Source organism: Equus asinus, chromosome 11 (genome assembly GCF_041296235.1).
Source record: "Equus asinus isolate D_3611 breed Donkey chromosome 11, EquAss-T2T_v2, whole genome shotgun sequence".
NCBI classification, from domain to species: Eukaryota; Metazoa; Chordata; class Mammalia; order Perissodactyla; family Equidae; genus Equus; species Equus asinus.
Window position 1 is genome coordinate 28,388,019 of NC_091800.1, and position 20,683 is coordinate 28,408,701.

The 20,683-nt window shown below is 39.4% G+C and overlaps 1 protein-coding gene across 1 annotated transcript in view; it reads right to left on the bottom strand.

Annotated features, from left to right (window-relative positions):
* Positions 1 to 1,018: 1,018 nt before the first annotated feature.
* LRRC63 (leucine rich repeat containing 63) overlaps positions 1,019 to 20,683 on the bottom strand; it is a 58,936-nt gene continuing 39,271 nt past the window's right edge. Inside the window, exon 9 of the mRNA XM_070520252.1 lies at positions 1,019 to 1,860. Coding sequence (XP_070376353.1) covers positions 1,662 to 1,860 — 199 coding nt within the window. The 3' untranslated portion in view covers positions 1,019 to 1,661. The remainder of the gene's footprint in view (positions 1,861 to 20,683) is intronic.

Genomic DNA, 20,683 nt, shown 5'->3' on the forward strand with positions numbered 1-20,683 from the left:
TCTGGTTTTCACTGGGTGGTGGCATTACAAGGGGGATTTTGTTTTCTTCTTAGGTTTAGTTCTATTTTCAAATATCTCTATAGTAAGTATGTCTTGCTTTCATATTTAAAAAACACACTGTAAGTTATTTTTTTAAAGATCGAGAAGACATCACTTAGATTCAAGGTTTATACTATGAGGAGATCATGAGATTGAGCTCTAAGTACATTTCATATTTGTCCAAATGTCTAGGTTCATTTGTTTCTCTGCAATGTCTCTGAAATATTGTAATTTCCCTTGAAACCTATTCTTTCATGTTTATTCCCTAGCTCAATGTGACGCCACCCAATTACTCAAACCAGAAACCAACACTTTTTAAATTAAAACAAAGTACTTCTTTCTCCAAGACACATTTCAGGGATGAGAGTGAGTATTAATAGATTATATGCCACTAGGATTCAATCTTATTTTTTATCTTGTTTTATATTTTTGGGTATATTACATTTTTAATGAATTTATTTGTCATCATGCTATAAATATCCTTTTCTGGATTAGATGTGTGATATGGTAGCTACCTCTTCAATATAAATAATTTTATTTTTTTGCTGGAGAATACAGTGTGTACTTCTCAGGCAAGATTTTCTTATTGCTGCTTAAAATCAAACTGAGTCTCAAGGAGAAGAATACACACACCCCAATTTATTAAAATCAATAGTCAAAAAAATTATTTTGCCTAGTTTATTTTATCTTTGATTTAAATGATATTACCAAATGGTACACACAAACCTGACATAATGCGTATTTTCTGACATTCTCTAATGATGATAGCTGTATAAATTTAAATCATTCCATTTCATCAAGTTTAATTAGCAACGACATTTTAGATTTAAGTTAACCGCACATAAAACATACTCCATATGTGAAACAGTTCTATGCCATTCTAAAATTACTTGTTATATCAAAATGCTCTTTTACCTTCTTATTACTAAACACTAAGTCTTAAAGCTTCAAGTTCTTCTGTATGCGTATGTTGCTTTCAATGTAATTTTGTAAGTTTTACCTTATTTTCTTGCCAGGCTGTTACTGAAGGCCTGTTGCTGCTAGCACCAGCCTATGAAATCGGGCTTTATGAAATGAAGGTCAAGATACCTGAGAGACTGCACCACCTTCCTAAGAGCCTGGGTAATGAATTCAAACAGCTAAAGATAAGACGGGAATTAATTTTTTATTATTCCCAAAAGTAATCCACAATTGAGATGGTTAGCACTGAACAGATTTCCACAGAAATGCACAAACATTGAGGAACGGGGTGACTTTGAACCCAAACAAGACACAAACTTCACCGATGACTTTGAAATGCTACCTTATCACTTAGAATGACAGCTTGAAAAGGTCAGTGGTAAGATAACTCTTTTTTACAAAAGATTCTAACAGTTTTCTTTTTATAGTAAACATGCTCTGAAAGAAATTTTCTGGATCTTCATTGAAATCCAAGGACCTTTCCGAATTCTAGTTAGGTAATAATTCTGCCACAATGCCCTAACAAGCACAAACTTTCTGAAGAAGCTAGGATTACAAAGAGGATTCACATGAAGAGACACTTATGTCTTCCATCAGAGCATGTCATCTCAAAGAAATGGGTTACCATATACATAAACTTTAATGGCTGTTCAAGTCTGACTCTACTCGGAATTTAGACGTGTTCTTTTCCCAGAAGTGCCATCTAAAGCCAAATTGCTTTCCTTTACTTTTCTATAGCAAGAGGAAGAACAGACATGAAACATAACAGGTAGGTGTGTTACTCCAAAAATATCGAAGGATCGGATGACACGAAAACCTTCACCAAATTTGGGACCACAGCACCAATCACATCTGGATGTCCTGCAGTAGAGGAAACAATAATCAATACTTGGTAAATTTCTACTAAAGGAAAGACATTTTGGTAGATGCATGTAAGACTCAAAGCAGTAAAAAATATGGCCTTTAACATTATTGATCTTACCATCTAACTGAGGAGCAAAGACATACACAAATGAAAAATTAAATGGGAAAAAATAAAATAGATACATGTGTATAAAACGATCCTAGTTTTCTGAAACTTTTGTTTGTATAGATGCATAGAAAGAAACTCTAAGGATAGACCCCAGATAGAAAACAGTAATTATCCTGGGACAATATGATCACAGCAGATTTTAATTTCTGATTTCCAAAAATTTCTATAATAAATGTGTATTATTTTTATAATTCAAAATAAATCATTATTTAAAAAGTAAAGGAACTATCAAAACCTAGTGTAGGGTTAGTGTCCATATATATTTTTAAGTGTTCACAAGTCAGTTAAAAAGAAAAAGACATCAACCCATTAGTACATAAACATTGGCACATGAACAGATTATTCACAGAAGAAGAAACCTGAATGTTCAGAGAACATTGAAGAATAAAGCTTCTCAGTCTCATTAGCAATCAGGGAATACAAAACAAAATAGCAAAGAAATGCCATCTCATAATCATCAGAGGGGCAAACTGTAGAAGTCTGTCAGTACAGAGGTTGGTGAGGATGAGGACCAACAGTGACTCTCATACTTTCTTGGTGGAGTATAATTTGGCATAATTACTTTGGAGAGCAACTTGGTAATTTCTACTTAAGTTGAAGATGCACATACTCTATGACCTAGAAACACTTGCATATTTGCATAAAGAGATATGCTTTAAAATGCTATTGTAGGTTTCTTGGCAATAGTAAAATTGGAAACAATCCAAATGTTTACCAGCAAGAGAAAGAATAGAGTACTCATTCTGTGGAAGACTATACAAGAGTTAAGGAACTAGAGCTATATCAATCAATATGGTTAAGTCTAAAAAAATTGTTGAGTATAATAAATAAGTTGCAGAAGAACATTTTTTGTGACATTTATATAAAGTTTAAAACATGAAAAATAATGTTTGTTAGCAGTTTTTTCCGACACTAACTAATTCTCCAGTTCTCTGCAGACATCAGCTGGGGGTCCTACAATTCAATTCAATTCTGACACTAATTGTGCCGAGTTAGCATCAGACTCCATAGATTCAAGGGCTCAGTCCCACAGGATTGCTTTCACTTCAGATGCAGTTGCAAGGATCAGGTCCCCAGGTTACCTATACTTCTGTTCAACCTGGCTACAAACTGGGGGTTCCCACACCACCCCCTCCAGATTTGGTAATTTGCTAGAACAACTCACAGAGCTCAGGAAAATGCTATACTTGCTACTATAGTTTGTTATAAAGGATGCCAATGAACAGCCAGATGAAGCGAGGTCTGAAAGCGTCTTGGGTACAAGAGCCTTGTCCCTGTGGAGATAGGGTGTGCCATCCTCCAGGCAGAAGATGTGTTTGCCAACTTGGAAGCTCTCTGAACCCCGTTGTTTAGGGGTTTTTATGGAAGTGTCATTACATTGGCATGATTGATTAAATGATTGGCCGTTGGTAATTGAACTCAATCTCCAGCCCCTCTCCCCTCCTGGAGGTAGAGCTGAAAGTTTCAGCCTTCTCATCCAAGCACTCAGTCCTTCTGGCTGCCAGTCCCTCATCCTGAAACTATCTAGGGGCCCCTGAGAGTCACCTTATTTGCATAAATTCATATACCCACTCCCTCGAAAAGGGTTCGTTACAAATAACAAAGGACACTCCTATTAGTCAGGAAATTTCAAAGATCTTAGGGGCTCTGTGCCAGGAACTGGGGAGAAAGACCAATATTTTTTCTTATACCACAATCTTGTTTATGGAAATATACAGATGTAGCAAAAATAAAACATGTAGGGAAATCATAACTATCCACTTAAAGAGAGAGGTTATTTCTGGGGAGGAAGCACATGAGATTAGAGAAAGGCCAAAGGCAACTTTAACTGTATCTGTAATGTTTTACTTAAAGATCTGAAGCAAATGTTGAAAAATGGTAAGATTTGCTGAAGCTATGAGGTGTTCAGTTTTAACTATACTCATTATATATATTAGAATGCTAATTCTATTTCACAATAGAAAAGCAACATACGCTAAATTAGGAAATGAATACTCTATGAAAGAAAATTGTCTAGCTATCTTACATGCCGTAACTCAAGCCGGCTGAGCTGTGAGTCAAATCAAAGCTTTAGAAGCTGATCTCACAGAAACAGAGAGTAGAATGGTGGTTGCCAGGTGCCGGGTGGAGAGGGAAATAGGGAGATGTAGGTCAAAGAGTACAACTTTCAGTTATCAGATGAACGAGTTCTGAGGATCTAATATACAGCATGGCGACTATAGTCAGTGATGTGGTATTGTATACTTGAAATTTGCTGAGAGTAAACCTTAAGTGTTCTTACCACACATAAAAAGAGTTAACTATGTGAGGTGATGGATGTGTTAATTAACTTTATCTTTGTAATCATTTCACAATGTATATGTATATCAAATCATCACATTGTACACTTTACAAACATGCACTTTTGTCAAACAAACAAAACCAAAACCAAATTGAATCTCTTGAAACAAGCCTCCTCTGGCTGGGAATTGTAAGGGAGGAAAATAATCTTTTTCTTTTCTTTCTTTTTCTTTTTTCACTTGAGGAAGATTCACCCTGAGCCAACATCTGTGCCAGTTTTCCTCTATTTTGTATATAGGTCGCCACCACACCATGGCCCCCAATGAGCGGTGTAGGTACACACCTGGGAACTGACCCTGTGCTGCTGAAGTGGAGGGCTCCAAACTTAACCACTAGGCCACAGGGCTGACCCCGGAAAAAATTGTTTTTCCTCTACCCATCTTAGGTTCATTGGCTGGGGCTCTGGAAATTAAACTTGTCAGTTTAAACTTGTCAGATAGATTAACAAGAGAAAAAAGAAACAGTTTAAGTATACACATGAGAGACTTTCACAAAGAAATGATACTTAAGGAGGTAGTTAGATGATTTAGGCCTATATACCATCTGAGGCTAAACAAAGGAAAAGGGATTTTGGGCTTCTGGGCCAGAGAGGCAAGTTGTGGGAAGGTGAGGGGAGGAAATATAGGTAAATAAGGACTGCCTTGTTATGCAAATAAGATCCTCTAAGGTGATAAGAGTTGCCTCCCGGAGGAGTTGTCTTCTTAGTATGGAGACACTTTTACAAATGGAAACTTCCTTTACAGAAGGTGAAATTTATATTCTATTCTTAGGCAGTTAAAAGGAAGTAAAGAGCTTTTCCTGCATCTGCTGGATCTCAATTGCCTTTGGTTCAAAATAATCCATATGTCAAAGAGGCATATTTCATGGTGGCATGTTCTAGAATCCTTCAGAATAAAGAGGAAAAATTTAGAAGGTCCCATATTAGCTATTACAGTCCCAGAAAGAGAAAGCACAGAAAAACAGAAAACAAAATTTTCAAAGCAATAGTGTAAAAAAATTTCTCAGAACTGAAATACATGGGTTTCCAGAGTGAAAGGATTATACCAAGTGCCCAACACATTGAATTAAGAAAAAGATCTCACAAAGGCACATCACCACGTAAATTTAAATCAACCATAATAAGAAGATTTAAAACACTTCCCAAAAAAAGCATAGGTTATTTATGAAGAATAAAGAATAAGAAAGCTGCAGATCTCAAACACAAAATAGAAAAGTCAAAGATGATGAAGCAGTGTCTTCAAAATCCTGAAGAAATGATTGAACACAGAGTTTTATACCCAGCCAAATCATCAATCAAGTTTCAGTTCAGAACAAAGGCGTATTCAAAGACACATGGTCTTCAAGTTGTATTGCCGTGCATTCTTTTGCAGGGAGATATTGGGGGGCAGCCTTCACCAAAATGAGGAGGTAAACAAAGAACAGGGTATCCAATGTGACCACATGAAAGGAAATTCCAAGATGATGGTGAAGGGAAGTCCTAGACTAACAGTTACGCACCAGATCCAGACAGCAACTCTCCTAGACTGGAGCAGGAAGACCCAGGGCTCCAGCGTGAATTAAAAAGAAAAAACTAATGGGACTGATTGACCATCTGATACATTTATACTCATAATTGATTTAAATAATTCTATTAGAATGTTTGGGGCAGAATTAATGATGAACACATAGAAAACAAAGTAAATGAATAAAGGTCAATTACTCTTTCTAGTAAAAACAAAAAGTTGTACAATAAAGGATAGGCATTCATAGTACACTGTGTAGCTTAATTATGTGCATTGTTTAGATTTTATAATAATTATTGATTTAATCTAAAATCATTATTTTACTCAAGAAGTATAAGCATGTGTTATGTTGCAGGAACTATCCTAGGAGCTGGAAATATTAATGAACAAAACTATCAAGCATGCTTGTCTTCTTGGAGCTTACATACTAGAAGGAGAACCAGATGTTAAACAAAATATTTAGGTAAAATGTAAAAGGAGATGATGGTAGGTGCTACAGAGAAAAACAAAGCAGGGAAGAGAGAGGGATAATGAATGCCAGTAATGTGAGGCATATGGTGCTTGAAATTTTAAACAGCGTGTTCATAACTATTTTGGGAAGCTGGAGGGAGGGGACATATATCTATGAGGGTTGATAAGAGTCCAAAACACCTCTCTTGTTTAGTAGGAAGTTTAGAGATGATAACTAACATTGAAAACACAAGAAGAATGACTCAAGAATGCCATTTAAAAATATGGAGGCAACCCCAAAAGAACCCCTCATATTTATCGTCAAATAATTTTCAGTAAGGGTGCCAAGAAAATTCGGTAAGGAAAGGATAGTCTTTTCAACAAATGGTGTTGGGAAAACTGGATATCCACATGCTAAAAAATAAAGCTGGACCCTTACCTCAAACCATGCAAAAAATTAACTCAAACTGGATAAAAAACCTAACTGTAAGATATAAAACTCTTAGCAGAAAACATAGGGGGAAAGCTTCATGATATTGGACTTGGCAATAATTTCTTAAATGTGACACCAAAAGCACAGGAAGCAAAAAAAAAATTGTACTTCATCAAAATTAAAAACTTTTTGCATTCAAGAAGACTATCAACAGTGTGAAAAAGCAACTGACAATTGGGAGAAAATATTTGCAAATCATATATCTGATAAGAGGCTAATATCCAGAATACATAAACAATTACAACTTGACAACAGAAAACACGAACAATCCAGTTATAAAATAGGCAAAGGACTTGAATAGATATTTCCCCAAAGAAGATATACAGATGGCCAACAAACACATGAAAAGATGCTTAACATCATTAATCATTAGGGAAATGCAAATGAAAACCACAGTCAGCTATCATCTCACACCCATTGGGATGGCTAGTATTAAAAAAACAGAAAATAACAAGTGTTGGTGAGGATGTGAAGAAACTGGAACCCTGTGTAGTGCTGGCGGGAATGCAAAATGGTGAAGCCACTGTGGAAAACAGCATGGTGGTTTCTCGAAAAATTAAAAATAGGAGCCGGCTGGGTGGCACAGCTGTTAAGTTCACACGCTTTGCTTTGGAGGCCCAAGGTGAACCTGTTTAGGTACCAGGTGAGGACCTATGCACCACTTATCAAACCATGCTGTGGCAGGCATCTCACATATAAAGTGGAGGAAGATGGGCACAGATGTTAGCTCAGGGCCGGTCTTCCTTAGCAAAAAGAGGAGGCTCAGCAGTGGATGTTAGCTCAGGGCTAATCTTCCTCAAAAAAGAAAAAAAAGAATTACCATATGATCCAGCAATTTCATTTCTGGGTATATACCCAAAAGAATGGAAAGCAGGATTTCAAAGAAATATTTGCACACCCATGTTCATAGAAGCATTATTCACAATAGCCAAAAGGTGGAAAAAACACACGTGTCCATTGACAGATAAACAAAATGTAGTATATATATACAATGGAATAATATTAAACTTTTAAAAAGAAGAAAATTCTGACACAAGCTACAACATGGATGCACCTTGAGGATGTTAAGCTAAGTGAAATAAGCCAGTCACAAAAAGACAAATATTGTGTGATTCCACTTATATGGGGGTTCCTGGAGTAATCAAATTTGTAGAGACAGAAAGGAGAAGGCTGTCTTCCACGGGCAAGGGGGAGAAGGAATTGGGGAGTTATTGTTTAATGGGTATAAAGTTCCAGTTTTGAAAGATGAAAAGGGTTCTGGAGATTGCTCAATAACATGAATGTACTTATTATTGAACAGTAAACTTAAAAATGGTTAAGATGGTAAATTTTATGTTGTGTGTATTTTACCACAACTGAAAATAAAATTTTAAAAACATGGAAGCAAATGCCAGAAGAGAACTGAAAAAAGAGTTTGGCAATAGGTGACTCAGGGGGTAAAGAATGAGGGGAAATAGAGCAGGGATGACTGATTTTCATTATAAGATCAGTAGTAAATATTTCATCATTTGTGTGTGTGTGTGTGTGTGTGTGTGTGTGTGTGAGGAAGATTGTCCCTGGGCTAACATCTCGCCTATCTTCCTCTATTTCGTATGTGGGATTCCGTCACAGCATGGCTTGATGAGCAGTGCGTAGATCTGTGCCTGGGATCTGAACCCACAAACGCTGGGCCGCTGAAGTGGAAAGTGCAAGTTTAACCACATGCCACAGGGCCAGCCCCTAAATATTTCATCTTTTAAACTAAATACTTACATTGATTACAAAATAAAATTAAAACAATATTAAAAAGGAAGAAAATTTGGTTGAGCACGTCACCTAAACTCTTAGGGAGTGTCATCTTCAAAATAAGTGGGTTTGGTGGCCTGAGTTATTATTTCCTAATTTCCTCTGACCAAATATTTCTATTACCCTCTCCAAGTAAGTAATATATATTTGAGAAAATACACTAGTATTAATAAAATTACATGGAAAATTAAATTGTAGTAATATAATATAACAATTGTATCAAAATTCAAAGATTTTTGCACAATAATGAGAAATGGAAGGCTATAAAGATGTTAAAAAACATAGTGAGTTATTTTTAGTAAAGACGAATTCTAAGTGTTAAGCACTAGCAAGGCTTTCTAGTTTAGTGGAACTGAGTGATACTTTTGAAACTTCAGTCTATACCTCTGATTAAGCATTTCTGTCATTGTCACACACAGGGAAGTTAAGGTAAAATTCTTTGGAACATGAGTCTTCTGACCCAACTCTCAACAAAGGCAGATCCTCTGATGGAGATGATAAAATGCAGGTAGAGAGACAGAGGGAGACAGATGGCAATGAGAAGCCGTAGAGGACAGAAAAGAGATACACAGCTGCTGACTGGCAGGGCCAACGTCACTGGAGTGGCAGCAGAAGCTGAGCTTGGAGCATTCTAGGTCCAGGCATCGTGCGGGGCCCAGCTGAGCCACAAACCAGAGAACTCAGCAAAAGCAGTACTTAGGACATAAGCTGGAAATTCAGGATCAAAGCCAAGGGTAGACAATAGAGGATGAGGGTCAGGTTGGATGACAAATCCCTCCTTCATTGTTCCTATTTTTATTAATATCACCACGATCATCTTTGATGAGATTGAAACCTTGGTCGTTTTTACTCCTCCCTCTCTTACTTGCCCCACACACCTGGGCAGCTGTTGAGTTAATTTTACCTTCATAATTTGTCTTGTGTCATTTCCTACCAATTTACTCCCAAGCCTATTACTTGGCTTTAATCTCTCCTTACTAGTCATAGACAAGAGGGTTTTCACTGACCTCCCCCCAGCCTTCCTCTACTCTAGTCCATTTTCGACACGACTGCCGGGTCTGCTCATGTTGCACTCAATGACTCCCACAGGCTAAAGGAGAAACCCGCAGTGCAGTCAAAGATTTCCATCAGCTGGCTCCCATCTTCCTTTGCAAACTTTTTGCTACTCCTCGTAAATGTTTTGCTCTGACTAAACATTCATTTTTCTCTTTGCACACATCCCTTCTTTTACTCAACTTTAGTTAATTTCCTCATCTGGCTGCCTCTTCCTGGAATGTCCCTTGAACACAATACATATTTCCAAATGTATAAATTTTCCCTGTCCTTTTAGACCCTTCTCAAAGACCATTTTATTCCTGAATCTTTTCCCTACTTTCCCAGCGGTAGCTGCAATCACTCCTTCTCTAGGCGCTCTTCTTTATCCATCACTTGCGTCACTTTTTATTTACATGAAAACCTGTCCTTGTTAAGTTTCCAAACAATATAGAAGTACGTAGAGAAAAACCCAGAATTTCCCCTTTATTCATCCCTTCACTCACACTAACTCCCCTCTCCAGAATAACTGAAGCTCATAGGTTGAGTTATACTCTCCAGCTCCCAGCACATGACTTTTCTTTACATAAACGGAATTGCTCTTGTGTGTGCTCACTCACTCTGCGTGTATGTGCCTGCGTGTAGAACTTGCTTTTCTGATTAACAACATGTCTTAGACAGCTTTCTACATCACGACATTTTGTTTTACTTCATTCTTATTAATAGCATCAAAATGTTCCATGATAGGGATGCACCATAATTTATTTTACCACTTTTTTATTGATGCACATTTGGGCTGCAATTATCATCCCTTCGGCTAAATTTTTGTTAACATAATTATTTCTACAAGACAGATTTGTAAAACTTGCACTTTTATTTTAAGGAGTACGTAAAGTATTGTCAAATTGCCTTCCACAAAGCTTTTGCCAACTTACAGTGCCACCAATGGTCCAGGATAATCCTCCTTTCAGGCATCCAAAACCAGTACTTAACCTTTTTAATTATAATAAAACGGAGACAATAAAAAAAACTGTTGCTACTTTACATTGCAGTTCCTTGATTACTAGTAAGATTTCACACTCTTGTTTATCATCCATCTATATATCGTCAGCCATGAATTGCACATTCCTACCACCTCACCACTTTTCTATGGGTTATGTGTTTTCCTACTGATTTGTGGGAGACATACATGCATGTTTCAACAGTTACAAGCATTGCAATATCTCCTTTCAGTTAACGGCTTGTCTCCTAATTTCATTGATAGTGTCACATTATGTGGAAATATTACTCTTTTGTCAAATTTATGAAACTTTGCTTTACTGTTTATATTTTTTATGTTTTGTTTCTCTCTCCCTACTGTGAAGTCATATAGATAGTCTCGTATACTTGTTTGTAAAGGCTTTAAAATTTTGCTTTTCACATTTAAATCATTAATCCAAATGGAAGTGATTTTGTATATGATGGTGACATATATATATACATAGCAGGAATCATTATATATTGTCTCCTTGTAGACTGCCAAATGTCTTCATATCATTTATGGAAAAGTCTACCCTTTCTCTACTGACCCACAGTGCTATTTTGTCCAATATCAAGTTCTTACATACGCATGAGAAGGTAACTGGGCTATGCATTCTCTTCCATTGGTTAATTTGTCTTTCCTTGCACATACAATCAACAGTGTTACTTTCTCTAATTTTGTAATAAGTCTTTATATCTGGTAGGCAAGTCCCTATTTTAGACTACTTTTTCAAGTTTGTTTTGGCTATTTTAGAGTGTCTGCTTTTCGACACACATTTTATAATCAGCTTATCCATGTCCCAGAAAATTCTGTTGGGATTTTGACTAGAATTGCATTGAATATCTAGCTCTATTTTGGGAGAACTAACATACTTTTGGTATTGAATCTTATTACACCTGAATATGCGTCTCTCCCATTTAATTCAGCCTTCTTTATCTTTTTGTAAAGTTTTAATTTTTTTCTCCATAAATATCTTGTACATATCTCACTTGATATATTCCTAGACACATTGTTTTTTCTTGCTATCATAAAAAGTACCTTTTAAAAATTAACATTTCTAATTGTTTGATGTTTGGTTTTAGGTATGTCTTCTTTTTTTTTTTTTTTTATTAATGTTATGATGGATTACAAGCTTGTGAAATTTCAGTTGTACATTTTTGTTAGTCATGTTGTGGGTACACCACTTCCCCCTCCGTACCCTCCCCCCACCCCCCCTTTTCCCTGGTAACCACCGATCAGATCTCCTTCTCAATATACTAATTTCCACCTATGAGTGGAGTCATATAGAGTTCGTCTTTCTCTGACTGACTTATTTCGCTTAACATAATGCCCTCGAGGTCCATCCACATTGTTGTGGATGGGCCAATTTCGTCTTTTTTTATGGCTGAGTAGTATTCCATTGTGTATATATACCACATCTTCTTTATCCAATCATCAGTTTCTGGGCATGTAGGCTGGTTCCACGTCTTGGCTATTGTAAATAATGCTGCGATGAACATAGGGGTGCAACGGACTCTTGAGATATCTGATATCAGGTTCTTAGGATAGATACCCAGTAATGGGATGGCTGGGTCATAGGGTATTTCTATTTTTAACTTTTTGAGAAATCTCCATACTGTTTTCCATAGTGGCTGTACCAGTTTGCATTCCCACCAACAGTGTATGAGGGTTCCTCTTTCTCCACAACCTCTCCAACATTTGTCGTTCTTGGTTTTGGATGTTTTTGCCAATCTAACGGGGGTAAGGTGATATCTTAGTGTAGTTTTGATTTGCATTTCCCTGATGATTAGCGAAGATGAACATCTTTTCATGTGTCTATTGACCATATTCATATCTTCTTTTGAGAAATGTCTGTTCATGTCCTCTGCCCATTTTTTGATCAGGTTGTTTGTTTTTTTGTTGTTAAGCAGTGTGAGTTCTTTGTATATTATGGAGATTAACCCTTTGTCGGATAAGTGGCTTGTAAATATTTTTTCCCAATTAGTGAGCTGTTTTTTTGTTTCAATTCTGTTTTCCCTTGCCTTGAAGAAGCTCTTTAGTCTGATGAAGTCCCATTTGTTTATTCTTTCTATTGTTTCCCTCAACTGAGGAGTTACAGTGTCTGAAAAGATTCTTTTGAAACTGATGTCAAAGAGTGTACTGCCTATATTCTCTTCCAAAAGACTTAATGTCTCAGGCCTAATCTTTAGGTCTTTGATCCATTTTGAGTTTATTTTGGTGTGTGGTGAAAAAGAATGGTCGATTTTCAATCTTTTGCATGTGGCTGTCCAGTTTTCCCAGCACCATTTGTTGAAGAGACTTTCTTTTCTCCATTGTAGGCCCTCTGCTCCTTTGTCGAAGATTAGCTGTCCATAGATGTGTGGTTTTATCTCTGGGCTTTCAATTCTGTTCCATTGATCTGTGGACCTGTTTTTGTACCAGTACCATGCTGTTTTGATCACTGTAGCTTTGTAGTATGTTTTGAAATCGGGGATTGTGATTCCGCCGGCTTTGTTTTTCTTGCTCAGGATTGCTTTAGCAATTCGTGGTCTTTTGTTCCCCCATATGAATTTTAGGATTGTTTGTTCAATTTCTGTGAAGAATGTTCTTGGGATTCTGATTGGGATAGCATTGAATCTGTATATTGCTTTAGGTAGTATGGACATTTTAACTATGTTTATTCTTCCAATCCATGTGCAAGGAATGTTTTTCCATCTCTTTATGTCATCGCCTATTTCTTTCAAGAAAGTCTTGTAGTTTTCATTGTATAGATCCTTCACTTCCTTGGTTAAGTTTATCCCAAGGTATTTTATTCTTTTCGTTGCGATTGTGAATGGGATAGAGTTCTTGAGTTCTTTTTCTGTTAGTTTATTGTTAGTGTATAGAAATGCTACTGATTTATGCACGTTAATTTTATACCCTGCTACTTTGCTGTAGTTGTTGATTATTTCTAATAGTTTTTCTGTGGATTCTTTGGGGTTTTCTATGTATAAGATCATGTCATCTGCAAACAACGCGAGTTTTACTTCTTCGTTACCTATTTGGATTCCTTTTATTTCTTTTTCCTGCCGAATTGCTCTGGCCAGCACCTCCAGTACTATGTTGAATAGGAGTGGTGAAAGTGGGCACCCTTGTCTTGTTCCTGTCCTCAGAGGGATGGCTTTCAGCTTTTGTCCATTGAGTATGATGTTGGCTGTGGGTCTATCATATATGGCCTTTATTATGTTGAGGTACTTTCCTTCTATACCCATTTTACTGAGGGTTTTTATCATAAATGGGTGTTGGATCTTGTCGAATGCTTTCTCTGCGTCTATTGAGATGATCATGTGGTTTTTGTTTTTCATTTTGTTGATGTAGTGTATCACGTTGATTGACTTGCGGATGTTGAACCATCCCTGTGTCCCTGGTATAAATCCCACTTGATCCTGGTGTATAATCTTTTTGATGTATTGCTGTAATCGGTTTGCCAAAATTTTGTTGAGGATTTTTGCATCTATGTTCATCAGTGATATCGGCCTGTAGTTCTCCTTCTTTGTGTTGTCCTTGTCAGGTTTGGGGATCAGAGTGATGTTGGCTTCATAGGATGTGTTAGGGAGTTCTCCATCTTTCTCAATTTTCTGGAACAGTTTGAGGAGAATAGGTATTAAGTCTTCTTTGAATGTTTGGTAGAATTCTCCAGAGAAGCCGTCTGGTCCTGGACTCTTGTTTTTGGGGAGGTTTTTGATTACTGTTTCTATTTCCTTACTTGTGATTGGTCTATTCAGATTCTCCATTTCTTCCTGATTCAGTTTGGGGAGATTGTAGGAGTCTAGGAATTTGTCCATTTCTTCCAAGTTGTTCAATTTGTTGGCATATAGTTTTTCATAGTATTCTCTTATGATCTCTTGTATTTCATTGGTATCTGTTGTGATTTCTCCTCTGTCATTCCTGATTTTATTAATTTGCGCTTTCTCTCTTCTTTTCTTGGTGAGTCTGGCTAGGGGTTTGTCAATTTTGTTAATTCTTTCGAAGAACCAACTCTTTGTTTCATTGATCCTTTCTATTGTCTTTTTTGTTTCAATATCGTTTATTTCTGCTCTTATTTTTATTATTTCCCTCCTTCTACTGACTCTGGGCTTTGTTTGTTCTTCTTTTTCTAGTTCCGTTAGGTGTCGTTTGAGGTTGCTTACGTGAGCTTTTTCTTGTTTAGTGAGGTGAGCCTGTATTGCAATGAATTTCCCTCTTAGGACTGCTTTTGCTGCATCCCAAATGATTTGGTATGTCGTGTTCTCATTTTCATTTGTCTCCAGATAATATTTGATTTCTTCTTTAATTTCTTCAATGATCCATTGTTTGTTGAGAAGCGTGTTGTTTAGTCTCCACATTTTTGCACCTTTCTCTGCTTTTTTCTTGTAGTTGATTTCTAGTTTAATAGCGTTATGATCAGAAAAGATGCTTGATATTATTTCAACTCTCTTGTATTTATTGATGTTTGCTTTGGTTCCCAAAATATGGTCAATCCTTGAGAATGTTCCATGTGCACTTGAGAAGAAGGTGTAACCTGCTGTTTTTGGATGAAGTGTTCTATATATATCTATTAAGTCCATCTGGTCTAATTTTTCATTTAATTCTATTATTTCCTTGGTGATTTTCTGTCTGGATGTTCTGCCCATTGGTGTTAATGGTGTGTTGAGGTCCCCTACTATTATTGTATTGTTGTTGATGTCTTCTTTTAGTTCTATTAAGAGTTGCTTTACAAATTTTGGTGCTCCTGTGTTAGGTGCGTATATATTTATAAGTGTTATGTCTTCTTGGTGGAGAGTCCCTTTTATCATTATATACTGTCCCTCTTTATCTTTCTTTATCTGTTTTGCTTTGAAATCTACCTTGTCTGATATTAGTATAGCGACACCTGCTTTCTTTTGTTCATTATTAGCTTGGAGTATTGTTCTCCATCCCTTCACTCTGAGTCTGTGTTTGTCTTTGGGGCTGAGGTGTGTTTCCTGGAGGCAGCATATTGTTGGACCTTGTTCTTTGATCCATCCTGCCACTCTGTGTCTTTTGATTGGGGAGTTCAATCCATTTACATTTAGAGTGATTATTGAGACGTGGGGGCCTACCACTCCCATTTTGTGTCTTGTTTTCCGGTTTTCTTCAGTTTCCTTTGTTTCTCGTCCCATGGTTTAATCTGTTCTGATGTAGAGCTGCTACTCTCTGTTGTTGTCCTTCTACTTATCTCCTCTGCTCTTGGTTTTGTAGCCCCTTTCCTTTTTTGGATTTTTCAGGAATGAGGGTTTTCCTGAGGATTTCCTGAAGAGGAGGTTTTGTGGCAATGAACTCCCTTAATTTTTGTTTATCTGGGAAAGTTTTTATTTCTCCATCGTATTTGAAGGATATTTTCGCTGGGTAGAGAATTCTCGGCTGTAGATTTTTGTCCTTCAGATTTTTGAATATATCATTCCACTCTCTTCTAGCCTGTAAAGTTTCTGCTGAGAAATCTGCTGATAGCCTGATGGGGGTTCCTTTGTAGGTTAGTTTCTTTTGCCTGGCTGTCCTTAATATTTTCTCCTTGTCGTTGACTTTTGCTAGCTTCACTACTATATGCCGTGGAGTTGGTCTTCTTGCATTGATAAAGTTTGGAGATCTATTGGCTTCTGTCACCTGAAGATCCATCTCCCTCACCAGATTTGGGAAGTTCTCAGCCATTATTTCTTTGAATAGGTTTTCTGCCCCTTTCTCCTTCTCTTCTCCCTCTGGTATACCTATAATCCTTACGTTGCATCTCCTAATTGTGTCTGATAATTCTCGGAGAGTTTCTTCATTTCTTTTAAGTCTTGCTTCTCTCTCCTCCTCTGCCTGCAACAATTCTATATTGCCATCTTCCAAATTGCTAATTCTTTCCTCCATATTATCGGCCCTACTGTTCAGAGCATCTAGATTTTTCTTAATCTCCTCTATTGTGTTCTTCATTTCCAATATTTCTGTTTGGTTCTTCTTTATCGTATCAAACTCTTTTGTGACATAGCTCCTGAACTCGTTGAGTTGTCGGTCAGAATTCTCTCTTAACTCATTGAGAATCTTAATGATGGCTGTTTTGAAGTCATCGTCATTTAGGTTATATATCTCATTTTCTTTGGGATTGTTTTCTGTGTATTTGTTGCTTTCTTTCTGTTCTGGAGATTTAATGTATTTTTTCATATTGCTTGATGTTGTTGATTTGTGCCTCCGCATGGAGATAGAGTTTAGTTGCTCCTTTCACTTGTTTCAGCTGCTGCGGTGGGGAGCAGCTGTTTATATTTCACCAACCAGGAACCCTGTCCGTAGTTGCTAACTGGGCCTGGGCCCCTCTTCGTAGCCACAGTGGCCCTTTGGATTCCCTCCTCTGCCGTGGGGGCCATCACAGGGGGGCTTCAGGCTGCAGGTGCCTACTGTTGCAGCCCACCTAGATGTGCTCTCTCCTTGGGGTCTGCAACGGTGTTATGGGCTTTTCCAGCGGCCAGGGGTGGGATCACTTATATTTGTCGCTCCATTGCTGTCGGCACCCACCAAATCTCACTTGTCCTCTATGGGTCGCAGGAGAGCTATTGGCATCTTCTACAGTCTGTGGTTAGTACACCTAGCTATGCTGCTTTTGCCCTGGGGTCTTCCAGCCTTGTAGCTGGTGGTTGGGTGCCTTCTACTGGTGCTGTGCAGAGGCTTTCCCTAAGGCTGCTGTGAGCCTGTAGGGTTTCCCCCTAGGCTACTAAGCTGGGTCTCTGGAACTCTCTCCAGCCCCAGTCCTCTCTGAGATCTCCGGCAATCCCTAGCCTCACGGGGTGGGCAACGGCAGCTGGGGGTCGCCCCGCCCTCTGGGATTCTCTCCGGGCCTCTCCCGGAGCCGTGAATGCTCAGCGTGGCCCCTCTGCTAACGGCAGACAGAGAGTTTTGTCTGCTGCCCGGGCGGAGCTCCGGCGCTTCCCCTCCAGGTCGCAGAACCAGCCTTTGAAAGTTCCCCCCGCCCCGGTCCTCTCCGAGATCTCTGGCAATCCCTAGCCCCACAGGGCGGGCAACGGCAGCTGGGGGTCGCCCCGCCCTCTGGGATTCTCTCTGGGCCTCTCCCGGAGCCGTGAATGCTCAGCGTGGCCCCTCTGCTAACGGCAGACAGAGAGTTTTGTCTGCTGCCCCGGCGGAGGTCCGGCGCTTCCCCTCCGGGTCGCAAAACCGGCCTTTGAAAGTTCCCCCAGCCCCGGTCCTCTCTGAGATCTCCGGCAATCCCTAGTCCCACGGGGCGGGCAACGGCAGCTGGGGGTCGCCCCGCCCTCAGGGCTTCTCTCCGGGCCTCTGCCAGGAGCCCTGAATGCTGGGCGTGGCCCCTCTGCTAATGGCAGACAGAGAGTTTTGTCTGCTGCCTGGCGGAGCTCCAGCACTTCCCCTCCGGGTCGCAGGACCGGCCTTTGAAAGTTCCCCCCGCCCCGGTCCTCTCCGAGATCTCTGGCAATCCCTAGTCCCACGGGGCGGGCAACGGCAGCTGGGGGTCGCCCCGCCCTCTGGGATTCTCTCCGGGCCTCTCCCGGAGCCGTGAATGCTCAGCGTGGCCCCTCTGCTAACGGCAGACAGAGAGTTTTGTCTGCTGCCCGGGCGGAGCTCCGGCGCTTCCCCTCCGGGTCGCAAAACCGGCCTTTGAAAATTCCCCTGGCCCCGGTCCTCTCCGAGATCTCCGGCAATCCCTAGTCCCACGGGGCGGGCAACGGCAGCTGGGAGATCTCCGTGCCCTCCGTGTCTCTCTCTGGGACCCTCCGGGCGCCCCAAGCACCAGGCTGGGTCTCCCCGCCAATGGCGGGGAGAGACTCTCCCCGCGGGCTCAGGTGTGCAACTCCAAAGTTTCCCTCTGCGTTTAGGAGTAATTGCAGGGGGTTTAGGTAGGGTTCTGGTCACCTGTTTCCACCGTCGCTCCTCTGTTGTGTTCTCGCTCCTGCCCTAGATGTGTGTGGATCCTCTGGGGGCGTCCGTTGGAAGAAAGTCGCTTGCGGGTACTAGGCTGCCCCTCGGGGTCGGAGAGTTTTCACCTATTTCCACATCCTCCCGGAGGAAAGTCCATCCGCCTTCCAATGTATAGTCGCGTGGGTGTCTCAGACGTCCTGAGATGCTGTCTGGATATCCTTTGTCAAGCGATAAGTGTCCAAATAATTGTAGACTCGAAGGGCGAGAGACAAAGAGGACTACTCACGGCGCCATCTTGGCTCTTCTCCCTAGGTATGTCTTCTTTTTAATGCCACACCGTAGACACTATTGTTCTTATTATTTCATAGATCATAGGGATCATGTTTTCTTACCTACATAGTTTCCAATTTATTTTCCCTCTATTCTTTCTCACATCTCAGAACTTGTTCTGGAGTCATTTTCCTTCTTTCTAGTGCACATCCTTTGCAAGTTCCTTTCATGAAAATCTGAGGAGTAAATTCTCTGCTTTTTTTTTCTGAAAATGCCATTCTTTCCCCCTTGTTCTTGAAAGTTAGTTTTGCTGGGTAAAATAACGTTTCTTCAGTTATCATTCCACTGTTGCTGCCAGTTGATTTGTTCTTTGTAGGTGACTTTTTCTTCCTGGCTGATTTTAAGTCCCTGTTGCTGACTTTGGTGTTCTTCAGCTGCACCACAAGGTGTTTTTCTTAGCTTTTAGAGCTTTCAGTGTCCGTGAATTCATTTCTTTCATTACTTCTGAGAATTTACAGTCATTATCTCATTGGACAATGACTCCCAGCATTCTCTTGATTCTTACTTTCAGGGACTCCAAGTGTATGTTAAGTCTTCTCTTTTTTTTTTGGCATCTGAGCTAACATCTGTTGCCAATCTTCTTTTTTTTTTTTTTTTCTTTCTTCTTCTTCTCCCCAAAGCCCCCCAGTCCATAGTTGTAGATTCTAGTCGTGAGTGCCTCTGGTCGTGCTATGAGGGATGCTGCCTCAGCATGGCTTGATGAGCAGTGCCATGTCCACACCCAGGATCCGAATCAGTGAAACCCTGGGCTGACAAGCGGAGTGTGTGAACTTAACCACTCAGCCACGGGGCCAGCTCCCCCTTTTTTTTTTTTAGTATGCTTTTTTGGTGAGAAAGATTGGCCCTGAGCTAACATCTGTTGCCAACCTTCCTCTTCTTTTTTTTTTCTCCCCAAAGGCCCAGTACATAGTTGTATATCCTAGTTGTAGATCATTCTAGTTCTTCTATGTGGGATGCTGCCACAGTATGGCTTGATGAGTGGTGTGTAGGTCTGCACCCAGGATCTGAACTGGCGATCCTGGGCCACAGAAGGGGAGCATGTGAACTTAATCACTCAGCCATGGGGCTGGCCCCCAAATCTTTTTTTATTGTCCATATTTCTTTACCTCCTGTCTGCATATAAATAATAATTTCTTCAGACCTCTCTTCATGTGTGTATAATTGTTAGGCAATGCACCAAGTTAATTTCAACTATTATACCTCTTGTTTCTAGAATTTCATTTCATTTAAAATTTCTTTTTCATATTTGCCTGGTCATATTTGATGGTCTTTTACTCCTTAATTATTTTTAAAATTATGTTTTATTTCTTTAAACACAAAGTGGTATTTCAGATTCTGTAAACAATTCTAATACCTTAGATCCTTGGAGATTTGAATCTGTTTCTTTTTGCTGACTCTACTCTTGGTGGCTATTTCCTCATGTATTTGGAAATTTCTTTAAATTGTGAGGTAATATTCATTTGAACTTAATTTTCCGGAATCTTCAAAGTCTAAATTGATAAAGTTTCTCTCAAAAACATTTGTTCTGCTGGCAGAGAGGTATTCACTACTCTGGGACCACAGCCATTTTTGAGTACAGATTTGACTCAAATTTGACTCAAACTTGACACAAATGTCAGGTTCAGTTTCCCTACTTTGTGGTGAATTCAAATCTCTTGGTCCCATATCTGTTTACCGCTCACTAGTTAGGTTTTTTAATTCTTTTTAAAATTTTTTGTCCTTGGAGATTTTTCTTACTTTTTCACGTGCATTCAAATCTTACGAGCATTGACATCTCAATGCATTAAAATTGAATACTTCGGGTCCTGGTTCCTTTTTTA